The following is an 18,779-nucleotide window of genomic DNA, read 5'->3' as shown; positions in this document are numbered from 1 at the left end:
AATCACGTGGTCCTGCTAATGACCCGTTTTAGAGGGATGTGTGTGTGTGTGTGTGGGGTGACAAGGGAGCAGGGTGGATGTTGGTAAGGAAGGGGGAATTTGAAGATCTTAGGCGGGGTTATCGTAAAGCCCTTTGTGACAACTGATGAGGGGAATAGGGCTTTATAAATAGATGTGATTGATTGACTGACGGATGGGGAAAGATGGTCCATGGGGTGTTACCTGCTGTGGTGAGCCTGGCATGCCCGGCCTGATGTTTATGGTTGTGGTGCGAGGCTGGAACGAGGCAAAGGTCTGGGCGCCGCCAGCTTGGCTTGAGGGAATGATGCCCAGCACCTGCTTCTGAATCATACCTGGGGAGTGGAGAGGACATATTATTACAGTGAACCCGCACATACAGGATTGGTATTTATTTCTCTAATACTTGTTAAACATTCAGAACACACTTGTGTGTTATTCTGACTTTTGATGATTAAATGAGTCACACTTAATAGAAATGAATTTACTCAAAATTCAACATCTCTTAAAAGCGATAATCCTACTCTAGCTTTTCACTTTTGGAAATGAAGGAAACTGAAACGTCCCCTCAAGGCTAGACCGGTTTCCCTTTTATCAGGTATAGAAACAAACTATCCATTCTGCGCATTTCATGATGTATCAAAACGTCACTCAATAAATTACTTGTGGATTTTGTTCCTTTCAAGTAGCAACCCTCTCTGATCTTGACCACAGTCAAAATGAACCCAGCAAGTAAACAACGTGAAAACAATCTTCAAACTGGGTATGTTGGTTTGAATCCATCACGTATGACCCGCTCATAAATTATGGATGGATTTTCCTTGAATTCATACGTTTTTAATTTCCCCCGACAAAGCAAGTGTTTCATAGTCGTTACTTTGGCCGCGCTTCGATATTTTCGAACTCACGTGGACACAGGACGGCAACCGAAAGGAAAATGCGTTTCCTCAAAAGATCTGAAATTGTTGTCTCCCTCCCCCCCTTCTCTTCACCATCTCCTCGCTCTGTGTTTTTTGTTGTTGTTGTCTCCCCCCCTTCTCTTCACCATCTCCTCGCTCTGTGTTTTTTGTTGTTGTTGTCTTCCCCCCTTCTCTTCACCATCTCCTCGCTCTGTGTTTTTTGTTGTTGTTGTCTCCCCCTTCTCTTCACCATCTCCCGCTCTGTGTTTTTTTTGTTGTTGTTGTCTTCCCCCTTCTCTTCACCATCTCCCCGCTCTGTGTTTTTTTGTTGTTGTCTCCCCCCCTTCTCTTCACCATCTCCCCGCTCTGTGTTTTTTTTCTCTTCACCATCTCCCCGTTGTTGTTGTCTCCCCCCCTTCTCTTCACCATCTCCTCGCTCTGTGTTTTTTGTTGTTGTTGTCTCCCCCTTCTCTTCACCATCTCCTCGCTCTGTGTTTTTTGTTGTTGTTGTCTCCCCCCCCTTCTCTTCACCATCTCCCCGCTCTGTGTTTTTTGTTGTTGTTGTCTTCCCCCTTCTCTTCACCATCTCCCGCTCTGTGTTTTTTGTTGTTGTTGTCTGTCTTCCCCCTCCTTCTCTTCACCATCTCCCGCTCTGTGTTTTTTGTTGTTGTTGTCTCCCCCATCTCCTCGCTCTGTGTTTTTTGTTGTTGTTGTCTTCCCCCTTCTTCTTCACCATCTCCCGCTCTGTGTTTTTTGTTGTTGTTGTCTCTCCCCCCATCTCCTCGCTCTGTGTTTTTTGTTGTTGTTGTCTTTCTCCCCTTCTCCATCTCCTCGCTCTGTGTTTTTTGTTGTTGTTATCTTCCCCCCTTCTCTTCTCCATCTCCTCGCTCTGTGTTTTTTGTTGTTGTTATCTTCCCCCCTTCTCCATCTCCTCGCTCTGTGTTTTTTGTTGTTGTTGTCTCCCCCCTTCTCTTCACCATCTCCCGCTCTGTGTTTTTTGTTGTTGTTGTCTCCCCCCCTTCTCTTCACCATCTCCCCGCTCTGTGTTTTTTGTTGTTGTTGTCTCCCCCCCCTTCTCTTCACCATCTCCTCGCTCTGTGTTTTTTGTTGTTGTTGTCTCCCCCCTTCTCTTCACCATCTCCCGCTCTGTGTTTTTGTTGTTGTTGTCCCCCCCTCTCTTCACCATCTCCCGCTCTGTGTTTTTTGTTGTTGTTGTCTCCCCCCCTTCTCTTCACCATCTCCCGCTCTGTGTTTTTTGTTGTTGTTGTCTTCCCCCTTCTCTTCACCATCTCCTCGCTCTGTGTTTTTGTTGTTGTTGTCTCCCCCCCTTCTCTTCACCATCTCCTCGCTCTGTGTTTTTTGTTGTTGTTGTCTTTCCCCCCTTCTCTTCACCATCTCCTCGCTCTGTGTTTTTGTTGTTGTTGTCTTTCTCCCCCTTCTCTTCACCATCTCCCCGCTCTGTGTTTTTTGTTGTTGTTGTCTCCCCCTTCTCTTCACCATCTCCCCGCTCTGTGTTTTTGTTGTTGTTGTCTCCCCCCTTCTCTTCACCATCTCCTCGCTCTGTGTTTTTTGTTGTTGTTGTCTCCCCCTTCTCTTCACCATCTCCCCGCTCTGTGTTTTTTGTTGTTGTTGTCCCCCTTTCTCTTCACCATCTCCCCGCTCTGTGTTTTTTGTTGTTGTTGTCTTCCCCCTTCTCTTCACCATCTCCTCGCTCTGTGTTTTTGTTGTTGTTGTCTTTCTCCCCCTTCTCTTCACCATCTCCTCGCTCTGTGTTTTTTGTTGTTGTTGTCTTTCTCCCCCTTCTCTTCACCATCTCCTCGCTCTGTGTTTTTTGTTGTTGTTGTCTTTCTCCCCCCTTCTCTTCACCATCTCCTCGCTCTGTGTTTTTTGTTGTTGTTGTCTTTCTCCCCCCTTCTCTTCACAATCTCCTCGCTCTGTGTTTTTTGTTGTTGTTGTCTTTCTCCCCCTTCTCTTCACCATCTCCTCGCTCTGTGTTTTTGTTGTTGTTATCTTCCCCCTTCTCCATCTCCTCGCTCTGTGTTTTTTGTTGTTGTTGTCTCCCCCCTTCTCTTCACCATCTCCCGCTCTGTGTTTTTTGTTGTTGTTGTCTCCCCCCCCTTCTCTTCACCATCTCCTCGCTCTGTGTTTTTTGTTGTTGTTGTCTCCCCCTTCTCTTCACCATCTCCCCGCTCTGTGTTTTTTGTTGTTGTTGTCTCCCCCTTCTCTTCACCATCTCCCCGCTCTGTGTTTTTTGTTGTTGTTGTCTTTCTCCCCCTTCTCTTCACCATCTCCTCGCTCTGTGTTTTTTGTTGTTGTCTTCCCCCCTTCTCTTCACCATCTCCTCGCTCTGTGTTTTTTGTTGTTGTTGTCTTTCCCCCTTCTCTTCACCATCTCCTCGCTCTGTGTTTTTTGTTGTTGTTGTCTTTCTCCCCCTTCTCTTCACCATCTCCCCGCTCTGTGTTTTTTGTTGTTGTTGTCTCCCCCCTTCTCCATCTCCTCGCTCTGTGTTTTTTGTTGTTGTTGTCTTCCCCCTTCTCTTCACCATCTCCTCGCTCTGTGTTTTTGTTGTTGTTGTCGCCCCCTTCTCTTCTCCATCTCCTCGCTCTGTGTTTTTTGTTGTTGTTGTCTTCCCCCCCTTCTCTTCACCATCTCCTCGCTCTGTGTTTTTGTTGTTGTTGTCTTCCCCCCTTCTCTTCACCATCTCCCCGCTCTGTGTTTTTTGTTGTTGTTGTCTCCCCCCATCTCCTCGCTCTGTGTTTTTTGTTGTTGTTGTCTTCCCCCTTCTCTTCACCATCTCCTCGCTCTGTGTTTTTTGTTGTTGTTGTCTTCCCCCCTTCTCTTCACCATCTCCTCGCTCTGTGTTTTTTGTTGTTGTTGTCTTTCTCCCCCTTCTCTTCACAATCTCCTCGCTCTGTGTTTTTTGTTGTTGTTGTCTTCCCCCTTCTCTTCACCATCTCCTCGCTCTGTGTTTTTTGTTGTTGTTATCTTCCCCCTTCTCCATCTCCTCGCTCTGTGTTTTTGTTGTTGTTGTCTTCCCCCCTTCTCTTCACCATCTCCTCGCTCTGTGTTTTTTGTTGTTGTTGTCTTTCTCCCCCTTCTCTTCACAATCTCCTCGCTCTGTGTTTTTTGTTGTTGTTGTCTTTCTCCCCCTTCTCTTCACAATCTCCTCGCTCTGTGTTTTTTGTTGTTGTTGTCTTCCCCCCTTCTCTTCACCATCTCCCGCTCTGTGTTTTTTGTTGTTGTTATCTTCCCCCTTCTCTTCACCATCTCCTCGCTCTGTGTTTTTGTTGTTGTTATCTTCCCCCTTCTCTTCACCATCTCCTCGCTCTGTGTTTTTTGTTGTTGTTGTCTTCCCCCCTTCTCTTCACCATCTCCCGCTCTGTGTTTTTTGTTGTTGTTATCTTCCCCCCCCCTTCTCCATCTCCTCGCTCTGTGTTTTTTGTTGTTGTTATCTTCCCCCTTCTCCATCTCCTCGCTCTGTGTTTTTTGTTGTTGTTATCTTCCCCCTTCTCCATCTCCTCGCTCTGTGTTTTTTGTTGTTGTTATCTTCCCCCCTTCTCCATCTCCCGCTCTGTGTTTTTTGTTGTTGTTATCTTCCCCCCTTCTCCATCTCCTCGCTCTGTGTTTTTTGTTGTTGTTATCTTCCCCCCTTCTCCATCTCCTCGCTCTGTGTTTTTTGTTGTTGTTATCTTCCCCCCTTCTCCATCTCCTCGCTCTGTGTTTTTTGTTGTTGTTGTCTTCCCCCCCCCCCTTCTCTTCACCATCTCCTCGCTCTGTGTTTTTTGTTGTTGTTGTCTTTCTCCCCCTTCTCTTCACAATCTCCTCGCTCTGTGTTTTTTGTTGTTGTTGTCTTCCCCCCTTCTCTTCACCATCTCCCGCTCTGTGTTTTTTTGTTGTTGTTGTCTTCCCCCCCATCTCCTCGCTCTGTGTTTTTTGTTGTTGTTGTCTTTCTCCCCCCCTTCTCTTCACCATCTCCTCGCTCTGTGTTTTTTGTTGTTGTTGTCTTTCTCCCCCTTCTCTTCACCATCTCCTCGCTCTGTGTTTTTTGTTGTTGTTGTCTCCCCCCCTTCTCTTCACCATCTCCTCGCTCTGTGTTTTTTGTTGTTGTTGCCTTTTATTCTGACCACAAAACCGATCAGGTAAAGCTATACATCAATGGTTTCCCCTCTTCAAATAGCAGAGGTTAAACCAGCTACAGTAGAAGACTGGGGAGTTTCAGTTCTGGCGCCGACATCAAACGCCCACTTCATAAGAGTAGCTGTTTGGAGAGTCGGTGAGCTAGCGAGCAAGCGACACAGAAAGAAAGAGGGAGGAAGGGAGGGAGGGAGGAAGGGAGGGGAGGGAGGGGGAATGGAGGGAGTAGAAATCCTTCCATCCTCCATCTCTCTATAGCGGGTTACCTGTCTGACGAACCAGACCTCAAGGTAAACTTGATTTCCTGCTCCGCCTTCCTTAGCACGCTCCGAAACAAACAGGCATTGAAACAGTCACGCTGGAAAAATATACTACTGCTCTTTTATTACCAGCTCTCTCGCTCTCCCTTCCTTCCTGGTCGACAGGATGAAACATGTGTGTCCCTCGGCAGGAGCGCTGTTTGTTTGCGGAGTGATGTAGTCTATCCTCTTGAAACATGGATGTGTCTTGTGTGTGAGGGCTTCTTAAAGCAAAACTAACAGGTCTGTGAGAGCCGGAATTCTTACTGGTTGGTAGGTGATCAAATACTTATGTCATGCAATAAAATGCAAATGAATTACTTAAAAATCATACAATGTGATTTTCTGGATTTTTGTTTTAGATTCCGTCTCTCACAGTTGAAGTGTACCTATGATAAAAATGACAGACCTCTACATGCTTTGTAAGTAGGAAAACCTGCAAAATCAGCAGTGTATCAAATACTTGTTCTCCCCACTGTATATATATTCAAGGAGTGTAGTCATGAGCCTGACCACCCTTTTATATAGATAATTGGAAACAGGAAAGATTTTGTGAAATACGGGAGGCAAAAACAGGTTCGGGACAAGGTCATGTTTTTCCATCGTATGAGTTTTAGTATTTGATTTGATTTAACTAGGCAAGTCAGTTAAAAACAAATTCTTATTTACAATGACGTCCTACCGGGGAACAGTGGGTTAACTGCCATGTTCAGGGGCAGAAGGACAGATTTTTACCTTGTCAGCTCAGGGGATTCGTATTGGCCAGTAATAATGACGAAAAAGCGAAGCAGCCTTATTGAAGGAAGAAAACGCTTCGGCGCAGAGAAGTCTACAAGCATAAGTTCGGCATCTCCCCGTTTTAGCCACTAGAAGACTGCCTCACCTACAATCACTCACACACTCGCAAACCAAGTACTAGTCCAAGTCAGTCATCGTGAAGCATTAATACTTACAGATATTCAATGGGAATTTCAATAAATTGCCATTTGGCTGAATAAACAAATGAAGGCCGGTGCCTTTAAACAGTGTTGTACACTCGTCATCAACCCACTGTTAAAAAGGTGAACTCAAACGGGACAGTGGGGCTAAAAATATGAACCATCACCTCATCCGATGAGTCAATATTGACTTCTAAATTAGCTAGCGTGCTACTTCAAAAGACGGTCTGGCTATGTTCTTAGACTACACAGTCTACCGTTCTGTCCCACCTAAAATAACAACGTTCCGTTCGATTGCCATGCCGACAGGGCACAAATAGACATGATGTGCATGTGCCACTCCAGACTGAGCCACTGACTAATGGGTTACAATGGGTTACACCACAATGGGGCTGGCATCGAGTGGGCACCGCACCACTAGCCTGGTCAAGAGGACAGACCTTACCACAGTCTTGTGCCACATCAGGTGTGTGAGACAGTGCTTCCGTCAATAGTGGTAAGTTAAGTTAGTGGTTGGAGAAGACGGGGGTTGGTAGAGAAACATTTTGCTTTCAGTCATCCATCCTTGACATTATGGAGAAAAAGGGAGGAATGAACGATGCATTTGAATAGCATTTAAAACAACACCACTCCCTCTCTTGTTTAATTTAACATTCTTTTATCAGGTTGTCCTGATCAAAATATCTGTTTTTCGAGTGAAACCTCTCTCTCGCCGTGTCTCTGGTGTGGGCACAGGGGAGTCACTGTACCTCCTTGAGTGGTTGGCACGTTGACAGTGACAATCTTGCTGTTGGCGGGCAGCGGCAGCTTGGCGGTGAGCACCTTGCCCCCCATGGACGTGCCCGTGATCTGGAAAGTCTGTCCGGCCGTCGTGGCCACCGTGCCCGGCGAGGCTACAGGGAAATATGCAAATGAGGCTCCACTCGAGAGTCAAACAACAACCGCGGCTAAACAAGCACAGCTACTAACGCTGACTAAAACAGATTTAGTTTGTCAGGGGTTAATTCATACACCAACCACTACTACTTTCTATTTGCAAAGATTCCCTACTAAGTAAAAAAAATATCACTTGAGTATAAATAAAATTGGGACACATTTGAATGAGATTCAGTGAAAGTAATTCTCTTTACCAATCTACTGGCTTGTGAACAAAGAAAATGACCTATGACCTTTGACATACCTCCACTGGGCTGCCCCTGCTTGACCCAGGAAGCAAACGACTGCTGGAAGTTCTTGTTCTGCTGGAAGGTGACGGGGGTGCCCATCTTGGTAGCCAGTAATACTTTGGTTCCGGGGGTGGCCTGGCCCGACAGGGTCACTACCTTGGGGGTGGAAGCGGGGGTGGCTGGGCTCCCCGTGGTGATGACGGTGGTAGATCCAGTGCCTGTTTTCTGGTCCAGACGCTTCTAGAACAAGAGAAACCGTGAAATAATCCAGAAAACACAACAAAACATCCCTATTATTCACACGGCTAGTGGTCCTACTCACCTTGGCCTGTTCCGCCGCCTGGACTTTCTCCTTCTCAACCCTATAAAGACAAAAATAAATGTATCATACACAAACCACAGAAAGAACTGGAACATAACTATTTTCCCCCCAAATGAATGCAGTTGGCTATACAAAAACGATAGTAAATCAAATTTAGGGAAATTATGATTATTTTTTTATTAGTCTAAGAGAGTCGAAGTGAGTTCATAACAGAAGATAACGACCGTATGAATTTACAGTTCACTCAAGAGAATAGCATGGAGTAGGCAGTTACTATGCACCCTAGATCTCATGCCCCTGTGCCCTTTGCCCTCTGACCTCTCGGAGAAGGCCCTGATCTCCCAGAGGTCCAGCTCCTCCTCGGCCACCCAGGACTCAATCACCACCGGCCCAGTTTCCTTTTTGGGCTCCGGCTTCTTGGGCCGCAGGTTGCTGGAGCGCAGGCCTTTCCTCTGTGGCGTGTGGGTCTCTGTATGTGTATGTGTGTGGAATGGATGCAAGAGAAAGGGGGACGGTAAGGGTGGTGTAAGAAAACAAAAGTAGAGGGGGAAGGAGTGAGAGAAGAATACGAGAGAGAGCGAGAGAGAGTCAAGAATGACATAAAATTAAGCAACCTTAATGAGAAAAAATATCACCACTATCCTCTCTTTTACATTCCATGTGTAGTTTTATTCTAGCCGGCTGCTGCTCCCTCACCTTTCGGGGTCTCTGGAGTGCCGAGGGGGCAGATGATCTTGCGGATGCAGTATTCCGAGCGGATGCCGTAGGGCCCCACGTCGCGGCGCTTGATAATCTCTGTGGTAGTGATCTCCGTCTCGGAGGTCTCTGTGGCAATGAGTGGGGATAGGGCTGGGTTGGTGTAGGATGAAGGAGGAGGAAGATGCAGAGAACAACTCCCAAGACATGACACAGTAACGACTTAATACGCTGCCATTCAATACAGTACACAGGATTGATATTCCATGGGAAAAGCCTCAGACATTTGAGTAAAAAGTCAAAAGGAACAGCAGAGGAAATAGGCTTCATAGTAGATATTTTACGATATATACTCCCCTACGTATTTATTTGGACAGTAAAACTAAAACCTTTAATTTGGCTCTATACTCCAGCATTTTGGATCTGAGGTAAAATTGTTCATACGAGGTGACATCACAGAATGTCACCTTTTAATTTGATGGTATTTTCATACATACAGTGCCTTGAGATAGTATTCATACCCCTTGACTTATTCCACATTTTGTTGTTACGGCCTGAATTCAAAATGGAATAAATATATATTATCACATCCTTGAGCCAATACCTTGTAGAAGCACCTTTGGCAGCGATTACAGCTGTGAGTGTTTCTGGGTAAGTCTCTAAGAGCTTCCACACCTGGATTGTGAAACATTTGCCCATTACTCTTTTCAAATTCTTCATGCTCTGTCAAATTCGTCGTTGTTCATTGCTAGACAACAAGTTTCATGTCTTGCAATAGATTCTCAAGTAGATTTAAATCAAAACTTTAACTCAGCCACTCAGGAACATTCCTCTCTAGGTTTCTTCCTAGGTTCCTGTCTTTCTAGGGAGTTTTTCCTAGCCACCGTGCTTCTACAGTCGTGGCCAACAGTTTTTCACAAAGTCTGCTGCCTCAGTTTGTATGATGGCAATTTGCATATACTACAGAATGTTATGAAGAGTGATCAGATGAATTTAAATTAATTGCACAGTCCCTCTTTGCCATGCAAATGACCTGAATCCCCTAAAAAAACATTTCCACTGCATTTCAGCCCTGCCACAAAAGGACCAGCTGACAACATGTCAGTGATTCTCTCGTTAACACAGGTGTGAGTGTTGACGAGGACAAGGCTGGAGATCACTCTGTCATGCTGATTGAGTTCGAATAACAGACTGGAAACTTCAAAAGGAGGGGTGCTTGGAATCATTGTTCTTCCTCTGTCAACCATGGTTACCTGCAAGGAAACACGTGCCGTCATCATTGCTTTGCACAAAATGGGCTTCACAGGAAAGGATATCGCTGCCAGCAAGATTGCACCTAAATCAACCATTTATCGGATCATCAAGAACTTCAAGGAGAGCGGTTCAATTGTTGTAAAGAAGGCTTCAGGGCGCCCAAGAAAGTCCGGCAAGTGCCAAGACCATCTCCTAAAGTTGATTCAGCTGCGGGACCAGTACAGAGCTTGCTCAGGAATGGGAGCAGGCAGGTGTGAGTGCATCTGCACGCACAGTGAGGCGAAGACTTTTGGAGGATGGCCTGGTTCTCAAGAAGGGCAGCAATGAAGCCACTCCTCTCCAGGAAAAACATCAGGGACAGACTGATATTCTGCAAAAGGTACAGGGATTGGACTGCTGAGGACTGGGGTAAAGTCATTTTCTCTGACAAATCCCCTTTCCGATTGTTTGGGGCATCCGGAAAAAATCTTGTCCGGAGAAGACAAAGTGAGCGGTACATATCAGTCCTGTGTCATGCCAACAGTAAAGCATCCTGAGACCATTCATGTGTGGGGTTGCTTCTCAGCCAAGGGAGTGGGCTCACTCACAATTTTGCCTAAGAACACAGCCATGAATAAAGAATGGTACCAACACATCCTCCGAGAGCAACTTCTCCCAACCATCCAGGAACAGTTTGGTGACGAACAATGCCTTTTCCAGCATGATGGAGCACCTTGCCATTAAGCAAAAGTGATAACTAAGTGGCTCGGGGAACAAAACATCGATATTTTGGGTCCATGGCCAGGAAACTCCCCAGACCTTAATCCCATTGAGAACTTGTGGTCAATCCCCAAGAGGCGGGTGGACAAACAAAACCCCACAAATTATGACAAAACTCCAAGCATTGATTATGCAAGGATGGGCTCCCATCAGTCAGGATGTGGCCCAGAAGTTAACTAACAGCATGCCAGGGCGGATTGCAGAGGTCTTGAAAAAGAAGGGTCAACACTGCAAATATTGACTCTTTGCATGAACCTCCTGTAATTGTCAATAAAAGCCTTTGCCACTTATGAAATGCTTGTAATTAAACTTCAGTATTCCAATGTAACATCTGGCAATCTAAAGACACTGAGGCAGCGGACTTTGTGAAAATTTATATTTGTGTCATTCTCAAAATGTTTGACTGTACATCTGCATTTCTTGCTGTTTGGGGTTTTATGCTGGGTTTCTGTATAGCACTTTGTGACATTGGCTGATGTAAAAAGGGCTTTATAATTACATTTGATTGATTAATTTATTCACAGTCTTCTTGGTAAGCCAACTCAAGCGTAGATTTGGCCTTCTGTTTTAGGTTATTGTCCTGCTGAAAGGTGAATTCATCGCCCAGTGTCTGGTGGAAAGCAGACTGAACCAGATTTAGCCTGTGCTTACCTCCATTCCATACATTTTTTATCCTGAAGAACTCCAATACTTAAATGATTATAAGCATACCCATAACATGATGCAGCTACCACTACGCTTGAAAATATGGAGCAGTACTCAGTAATGTTAACACTTTGTATTCAGGGCAAAATTTCCTTGCTTTGCCTCATTTTTTTGCAGTGTTTCTTCAGTGCCTAGTTACCAAACAGGATTTACATTAAAAAAATAAACCTTTATTTAACTTGGCAAGTCATTTAAGAACAAATTCTTACTTACAATGATGGCCTACAGGGGAACGTTGGGTTAATTGCCTTGTTCAGGGGCAGAACGACAGATTTCTACCTTGTCAGCTTGGGGATTTGATCCAGCAACCTTTCGGTTACTGGCCCAATGCTCTAAACCCTAGGCTACCTGCCGCCCTGCTACCTGCATGTTTTGGAATATTTTTTAAATTCTGTACAGGCTTCCTTTTTTCCACTCTGTCATTTAGGTTAGTATTTTGAACTAACTACAATGGTGTTGATCCATCCTCAGTTTTCTCCTATCACAGCCATTAAATGCTGTTACTGTTTTAAAGTCCCTATTGGCCTCATGGTGAAATCCCTAAGCAGTTTTCCTTCCTCTCTGGGAACTGAGTTGAAATCGGTACCGGTAATCGGTATCGGTACTGAAATCGGTACAAATGTAATTTGAACCGCTTGAGCTACAAATGAATGGGCAGCACATTTTTACTCCTGAGCTTATTTAGGCTTGCAATATCAAAGGGGATAAATACTTATTCACTCAAGACATTTCAACAATATTTTTGTTCAATTTGTAAAAAATGTTGAAAAACATAATTTCACTTTGACATCATGGGGTATTGTGTGTAGGCCAGCAACAAAAAAATCTCAATTTAATCATTTTAAAAATGCAGGATGTAACACAACAAAATGTGGAAACGGTCAAGGGGTGTGAACACTTTCTGAAGACACTGTATCAGTTTCACGGTTTAGAAATTAAAGCCCTTTATGTATCTAATCCCCCCCAAAAAAGGTGTCATAACTATTTGGACAAATGCACTCATATGTGTCATAAAAAGTTTGGTAATTGGTCCCATATTCTTAGCACGCAATGACTACATCAAGCTTGTGCACTTCCCCTACAATGTACACTACCGTTCAAAAGTTTGGGGTCACTTAGAAATGTCCTTGTTTTTTTGGGGGAAAAGCACATGTTTTGTCCATTAAAATAACATAAAATTGATCAGAAATACAGTTTTCAGCTCTGCTAACATAATTGCAAAAGGGTTTTCTAATGATCAATTAGCCTTTTAAAATGATAAACTTGGATTAGCTAACACAACGTGCCATTGGAACACAGGAGTGATGGTTGCTGATAATGGGCCTCTGTACGCCTATGTAGATATTCCATAAAAAATCTGCCGTTTCCAGCTACAATAGTAATTTACAACATTAACCATGTCTACACTTGTATTTCTGATCAATTTGATGTTATTTTAATGGACCAAAAAAAGTGATTTTCTTTCAAAAACAAGGACATTTCTAAGTGACACCAAACTTTTGAACGGTAGTGCATATGGGTGGGTGGGTGTTGAGATACATGCAGAGAAAGGATGGTCTACCTGTGCGCGTGGTGCCTACAGCGGCGGAGGGCTTGACGGCCATGTCGTCCCACCTCAGACAGGCCCACAGTAGCCTCAGCATCAGACTGACCCCTGCCAGGGACTTCACTGTCTGGAGACGGTACCTGCAAAGAGAGGCAAACAGGTTACCACACACACACACATATACGCACGCGCAAAGACAACTGGGGTCACCAACACACGCAGCATGTGTCTGCTACCGTAAAGGTACATGGAAAAGAGCACGTGCACACACACACACACACACACACAGAGAGAGAGAGCGTTCATAAAATTCATAAGTCAACCCTGGCTGCCAGGTAAAATGACCGTGTTAGTTCCTTGTTGCCGAGGTTGACTATGAACCTGTCTCTTTGGTAATGCTTCCAAAGATTCCTCAATTTGCCATTTAAAAAGGGTGAACAAATGTTAAAAAATTTTAAACAAAAAAACATATTGGGACAGTAAAGGAGTGCATCCCAAAAGGCACTCTAATCCCTATAGAGTGCACTACTATACCATAGTATGCCATAGGGCCCTGGTCAAAAGTAGTGCACTATATAGGGAACAGGGTGCCATTTGGGATGCACAAAGGGAAAGACATTCCTCCTTGTCCAGTGTGACTGACTGACTGACCGCAGGCAGGGAAAACATCCTCCGAGTGGTTAATGCGCAACGCGAATATCCTGATACTTGCAGACCGCCAGTATGATTCACGTCTAGCAGTAAAAAGGCAGTAAAAAGGCGGTGGTCAAAATAACCTGAGGTCTCTCTGCGAGAGCCACGACAGAGTCACAGGGGCCAAACCCACTAACGGCAAACAGAAGGCATAACCGACAAATCAACAGGATAAGACGTGAATATCGTTCGCCGGAGCATTCATTCTCGAGAGGTCCCAGTTATTGTGGTGCAGTGACTGTATCATAGCTCAGAGTTGATGGAGCGCAAGGCTGAAACTAACGCTAATCATAAATCAGATGGAGCACTAGAAAACCCATATATTTAAAGCCCTGAGTTCTCTCTAGCCAGGTAGTCTGGCAAAACTCAGGGCCTTAATCATATCAAATAATGGCAGTTAGTTAAAGCGCTAACCCGTTGAAAACAGGGGCGCCAATGAGAAATCTCAAAAACTGTGTTCTCACCTCCATGTGATGCCATAGGTGGGTCTGGGCGAGGGGTAGGGCCAGATGTCCTGGGCCGGCTTGGCATTGTAGCTGAAGATGGACACCTCACGGATGCCACCCCGCCGTGCCAGCTTCTTCAGGTCGTTGTTGGGCAGGACAAAGATGCTCTTACGCTGGCTCTTAGTAACAAACTTGCGGTAGGATGGCAAGGCGGTTCCCGAGCGCGTCTTCTTGGTGCGCGAGAACTTGAGGAGGTGAACGCGGCCCTTGGTGGAGGTCGACGAGGTCACGACCCCCGAAACAGAGGAGGTTGAACGAGAGGACTCCTTGCGGGCGGCGAAGAGCGTGGTCTTGTACTCGGTCACCGTTTCGCTCTGGCTCTCGTCCGATTGGCTGTCGGGCGTGGGTGAGCGCATTTTGGTCACAGTGGTTTTGGTCATGGTGGTGAGCGTGGACACTGCGCTGCTCTCGGTGGTTGAGACAATGGGCGCGGGCGTCGTCCCCGAAGAGCTTGAGACCCCCGCCATTAGCCGAGACTCTGTGGATACAGTGGTGGTTGTTGTGGTGGTTACCTGGGTGAGTATGGTCTTACAGAGGGATCCCACCCCACTGTTGCTGCTCTCCTCCGCAGAGCGCATCGACGAGGGGGACATTTTGTTGGGCGTGGCAGCATCAGGCTTAACTTCCATGGGCTGGGTGTTGTTGAGCTGCTGGGTCGTCGTAGATCCGAGCGCCTCCATGTTGTTTTCCAGCCTGGCCACCTTCACCGGGGGCTGGCAGTCTTGCACCGACACTATGACCTTGCTCTCCACCTCTACCCTTAGAGGTGGCCTTGGTTCCGTGCTGTCAGGCCCGGTCCTCTCGGCTACAGGGGCCACATTGCCGTTGAGCAAGGGCTTTAGGGGCGAGACTACTTGACCCTCTCCCTCCGCCTTGCCTAGGCTGTTCACTTTGACCTCAGAGCTGTTAGTGTGAGCGTTGGAGGGCTCGTTTGGAGTTGGTAAAGAGTTGATCAAGGCTTTAGCCTCCATGCTGTCATTTCCATTGATCTGAGGTAGAGAGGAGGGCTGGGACCCAGTGGCGATGGCCTCAGTGCTGCTCTGTCCGTTGCCCTGCCTCTCCTCGGGCCCCTTCCCGTTCTTCTCTGTGCTTTGCTGGGGAGGTTTAGGAACGGTAGCTGCACTATGGCTGCCCTCCTGGGTTATACTGCTTGGAGAAATTGTTGTGGAGAGGGGTTTAAAAATGGCCACTTCAGGTCCTGCACCCTCGGTGGAAGCGGGCATGTCGCTGGTAGACTCTGATGGTCTGCCAGTGTAGTGGATCCCACCTGAACTCTGAGTTTCCATTGGTTCCGCTGTGCTGCTGGGCCTTTTAAGGCCTTCCTGCCCTGAACCGGCCCCTGTGGGCCCTATAGTCCTCTCAGGGAGGTCTCCTTCCTGTTTCTGGGGGGTCATTTGGTTTTGTGTCCTAGGGAATGCTTCAGCTGCAGGCTCTTTGGCCTGGGTCGCTGTGGCTGGGTGAGGGAACCCCTCAGCGGTCTTTGAAGGGTGCGCGCCTGCACCTCCCCTTTGACTGACAACGGAGCAAGCGCAGGTGGCACCGAAGGGGTGCTGAACTCCAATTTCACTGTGGGACTCTGGGCCTGGGTCGGAGTTTGGGGCTGGAGTGGGGACTGCGGCAGGGCCGGGGTGGTCTTCGCTGGGGTAGGCCTGGCCAGGGAGACCTGAGCCCTCTGCTTCTCCTCCAGGGCGTGCTGCTTGACGCGCCGCTCCAGCAGACCGTCCAGCTTGGAGGCCTTGACCTTCTTCTCGTAGGCCACGCGCGTCAGGAAGCCCTGGGCCACGTCCACCACGTCGTAGTTGAAGGGCCTTGCATTCCCCTCACCGAGCTCCTGCCTCGCGCACGTCGTCTCCGTCTCGGTCCCCGGGCTGCTGCAGGTCCCTGAGAGAAAAACAAAATGGACACATAAGTTACTGGATCGTTTTTCTTATCCTCTCTTGTCAGAACAATGGCGAAGAAGCTTAGTGCCCAAGTATGGAAGTATATGAGCCTCCCTTCACATTGGCATGTAGAGCAGTATAAGACCTGATGGATTCAATAATACGCGTGACTGATGTTGCATGCGTTTGATAGCTTTAACTTCGCTAACTATCAACAAGGGAGTCAATGACCGTCTATAAAAACGCTAACCTTTTTCATCGTCTTGTCCTGAGTCTGAGAGGCTAGGGTCCACCTCCATCTTGTCAGCAGCCTCCTCTGCAGCGGAGTCTTGCATCTTCACCTTCGCTGGCCCGTCACTCTCGTCTTTCTTTCCCTCCTCTGACTTTTCCTTCGTCTTCTCTCCCGACAGGCGGTCTGCTGAGGGCTCTGGGGTGGTCGTGGTGGTGGTGGCAGCACCCCCATCTTTCTTTCCCTCCTCTAGCTTTTCCTTGGTCTGCTCTCCTGACAGGCGGTCTGCTGAGGGCTCTGGGGTGGTCGTGGTGGTGGTGGCAGCACCCCCATCTTTCTTTCCCTCCTCTAGCTTTTCCTTGGTCTGCTCTCCTGACAGGCGGTCTGCTGAGGGCTCTGGGGTGACAGTGGTGGTGGTGGCAGCACCCCCATCTTTCTCTACGGGTCTTCTGCTTCCCTGGGGTTCTGAAACTACAGTTGTTTTGAACAACCTTGGCCTTGGGCCCAAGTCCAGCAGGTTGCATTTCTCGCCACGTCTGGCAGCTGCAACGGAAGAAAAAATACATGTTTTAGTTATCATAGCCACATTTATATTAGTAGTCAATTTCACAGGGGACGTTATCCCATGTGACTTAATAATTGAATCGTACATTTATCACAACTTTTGGCAATTAGGAAATAAGAGGTGTTTGACAGCTACAGGTACATTTGTCCACTGAATTCCTTGATTTCTTTCAAACCAAATCACAGCGATGGATAAAGATCTTTATTTGGATATATTTTGTTTTTGCATTGACATTGCCAGTGCTGTCACAGATGCCATAAAGGCACAGATACAAAGATGAGAGCTCTATCTATCTCTATGAAGAGGACACAAACTAGAACGCTCCTGCTGACCTTCCAGCTCGGCGCGGTAGTTGGCGTTGGTGTTGCCGGGCAGCTTGGTCAGGAAGCGGTGCACATGAGTCTTGCTGATCCAACTCCAGCCGCCCCAGCCCGTCACACGATACTCCTCTCCCTTCTGCTTCCACACCTTCACGCGGGAGAGAGAGAGGCGGAAAGAGCGGAATGACAGAAGTGAAAAGGAGAGAGAGGGGGGAGGATACAAAGGGAAGAAGAAATCGGGCAGCAGAGAGAGAAGCGGGGAGCGAGCGATAAATGAAGAGGACAGTAGTGAGAGGAGGAAGGGAAGAGAGAGAGAAATGAGAGGGCCTGAGGGTATTCACACCCATTAAGTAAACACATCTAGTAGGGCCACTATGTGAAAGTTGACACTTCCCCCGGAGCTCGGACACTCACGCCTCATCAAAGGGCTTTTTAGCACCGTTCACCATTCTGGGAGGCAGGAAGTTGCAATTAAACACGTCCTGGCGATTAGGGGTGATGGTGAACGGCCCCGGTCATAAATAGAGTGGTAGCGTTTCGACTTAAAAGGGCCCAGGCTCGGTTGGTAAACAAGGGCCAAATGAAAAGGGTGTATGTGTCTGTGCATGTGTAGCAGCCCTTAAGTGTGTGTGTGGGTGTCTGAGTGAGTGTGTCTGTGTGCGGGTGTTTGTGATTGTGTGTGTGTGTGTGTGTGTGTGTGTGTGAGATACCTGGTGCTTGATGGGGAAGGTGTACTTGACCCAGGTGGCCTGCTGCATGGTCTCCTCGTCCTCCAGCTTCTTCTCCCGCTTCTTCACCTTCTCCTTCTCCTCCCGCTCCATGGACGTCATACGGTGTAGCCTGCATGGTGGCACAGAAAGGGGGATGAGAGAGAAAGTCAAAACACGGTCAGTTCAAAAGCGGCTTCCTTCAAGAGGAGGGTAAACCCCCTTGTTGCTCTTGGCAAGGCCCCATGCAACACACACACACAAATGATGCGAGCCCCTTGACTGACTCTGCACACCCACCCTTACTATAACATAATCAAGTCTTAAGAGGAGGAGGGCTGGGGTCTTTACCCATCAGTAGAACAGGTAGCAGTGTTTCCCCTAGCGTAGAAATAATGTGCTTACATGCCGGGGGTGGGCCATTTTATCTGCTGCTAGTCACCTCTGGGTAAACTGGTCTTAGTGTGAGGAACAGGAGGAGACAGAGGAGCTGCTAGAGCAGGGCAACGTTCCATGTGGCGCACTATTCCCTATGTAGCGCACTACCTTTGTAGTGTACTATATAGGGAATAGGATTACATTTGGAAGGCACTGTGTGGCAATGTTAATACACGCATATCACTTTAAATGCATACCGAATGCATTGCTTCATACTATTTTCTACTCTTTATTTAACCAGGCAGGTCAAGATTTGATTCTTATTTACAGCCAGGGATCGATCCTGGGTCTGTAGTGACGCCTCTAGCAGTGCCTTAGACCGGTGCACCACTCGGGAGGCCCACTGGGGATGTAACGAATCACCGATACACAGTTGAAATGTCTCGCGAAAGACGGCTTACTTCCCCACGCGAGGCTAGATTGGCACTAAAATCAGGTACAGATTGCGCTAAAGCAAAAAGCTAATTGTAAGTCCTAACAGTCATGGGAGCCTGGGACTTGATAAACCGGAGAAGTTTATCCAACAAGAGTCCAAGGACAGAGGGATACACTAGCCAGAACCTTCTAAAAAAAAAAGCACGACAGTGGCTGGCCAATTGCATTGTTTCCCCCCACAGTGATCATCAGGTTGTACTGTAGGTGACAGGGAAACATGTGTGGACTAAAAAAGAAGAAGCATAAAACCGCATGTATCACAAAGCATGA

The 18,779-nt window shown here is 47.1% G+C and overlaps 1 protein-coding gene across 1 annotated transcript in view; it reads right to left on the bottom strand.

Annotated features, from left to right (window-relative positions):
- The window catches only part of LOC115103879 (nucleosome-remodeling factor subunit BPTF-like), a 56,831-nt gene that overhangs the window by 11,548 nt on the left and 26,504 nt on the right, over positions 1-18,779 (bottom strand). The window contains 12 exon segments of the mRNA XM_029624902.2: positions 223-353; positions 7,038-7,181; positions 7,469-7,694; positions 7,777-7,816; positions 8,095-8,245; positions 8,473-8,625; positions 12,752-12,876; positions 13,894-15,428; positions 15,431-15,816; positions 16,066-16,587; positions 16,942-17,077; positions 17,640-17,769. Coding sequence (XP_029480762.2) covers positions 223-353; positions 7,038-7,181; positions 7,469-7,694; positions 7,777-7,816; positions 8,095-8,245; positions 8,473-8,625; positions 12,752-12,876; positions 13,894-15,428; positions 15,431-15,816; positions 16,066-16,587; positions 16,942-17,077; positions 17,640-17,769 — 3,679 coding nt within the window.

The sequence above is a fragment of the Oncorhynchus nerka genome, linkage group LG21 (genome assembly GCF_034236695.1).
Source record: "Oncorhynchus nerka isolate Pitt River linkage group LG21, Oner_Uvic_2.0, whole genome shotgun sequence".
Lineage (NCBI taxonomy): Eukaryota > Metazoa > Chordata > Actinopteri > Salmoniformes > Salmonidae > Oncorhynchus > Oncorhynchus nerka.
The sequence above is the reverse complement of the archived record's forward strand: the minus strand, read 5'-3'. Positions and strand labels throughout refer to the sequence as shown.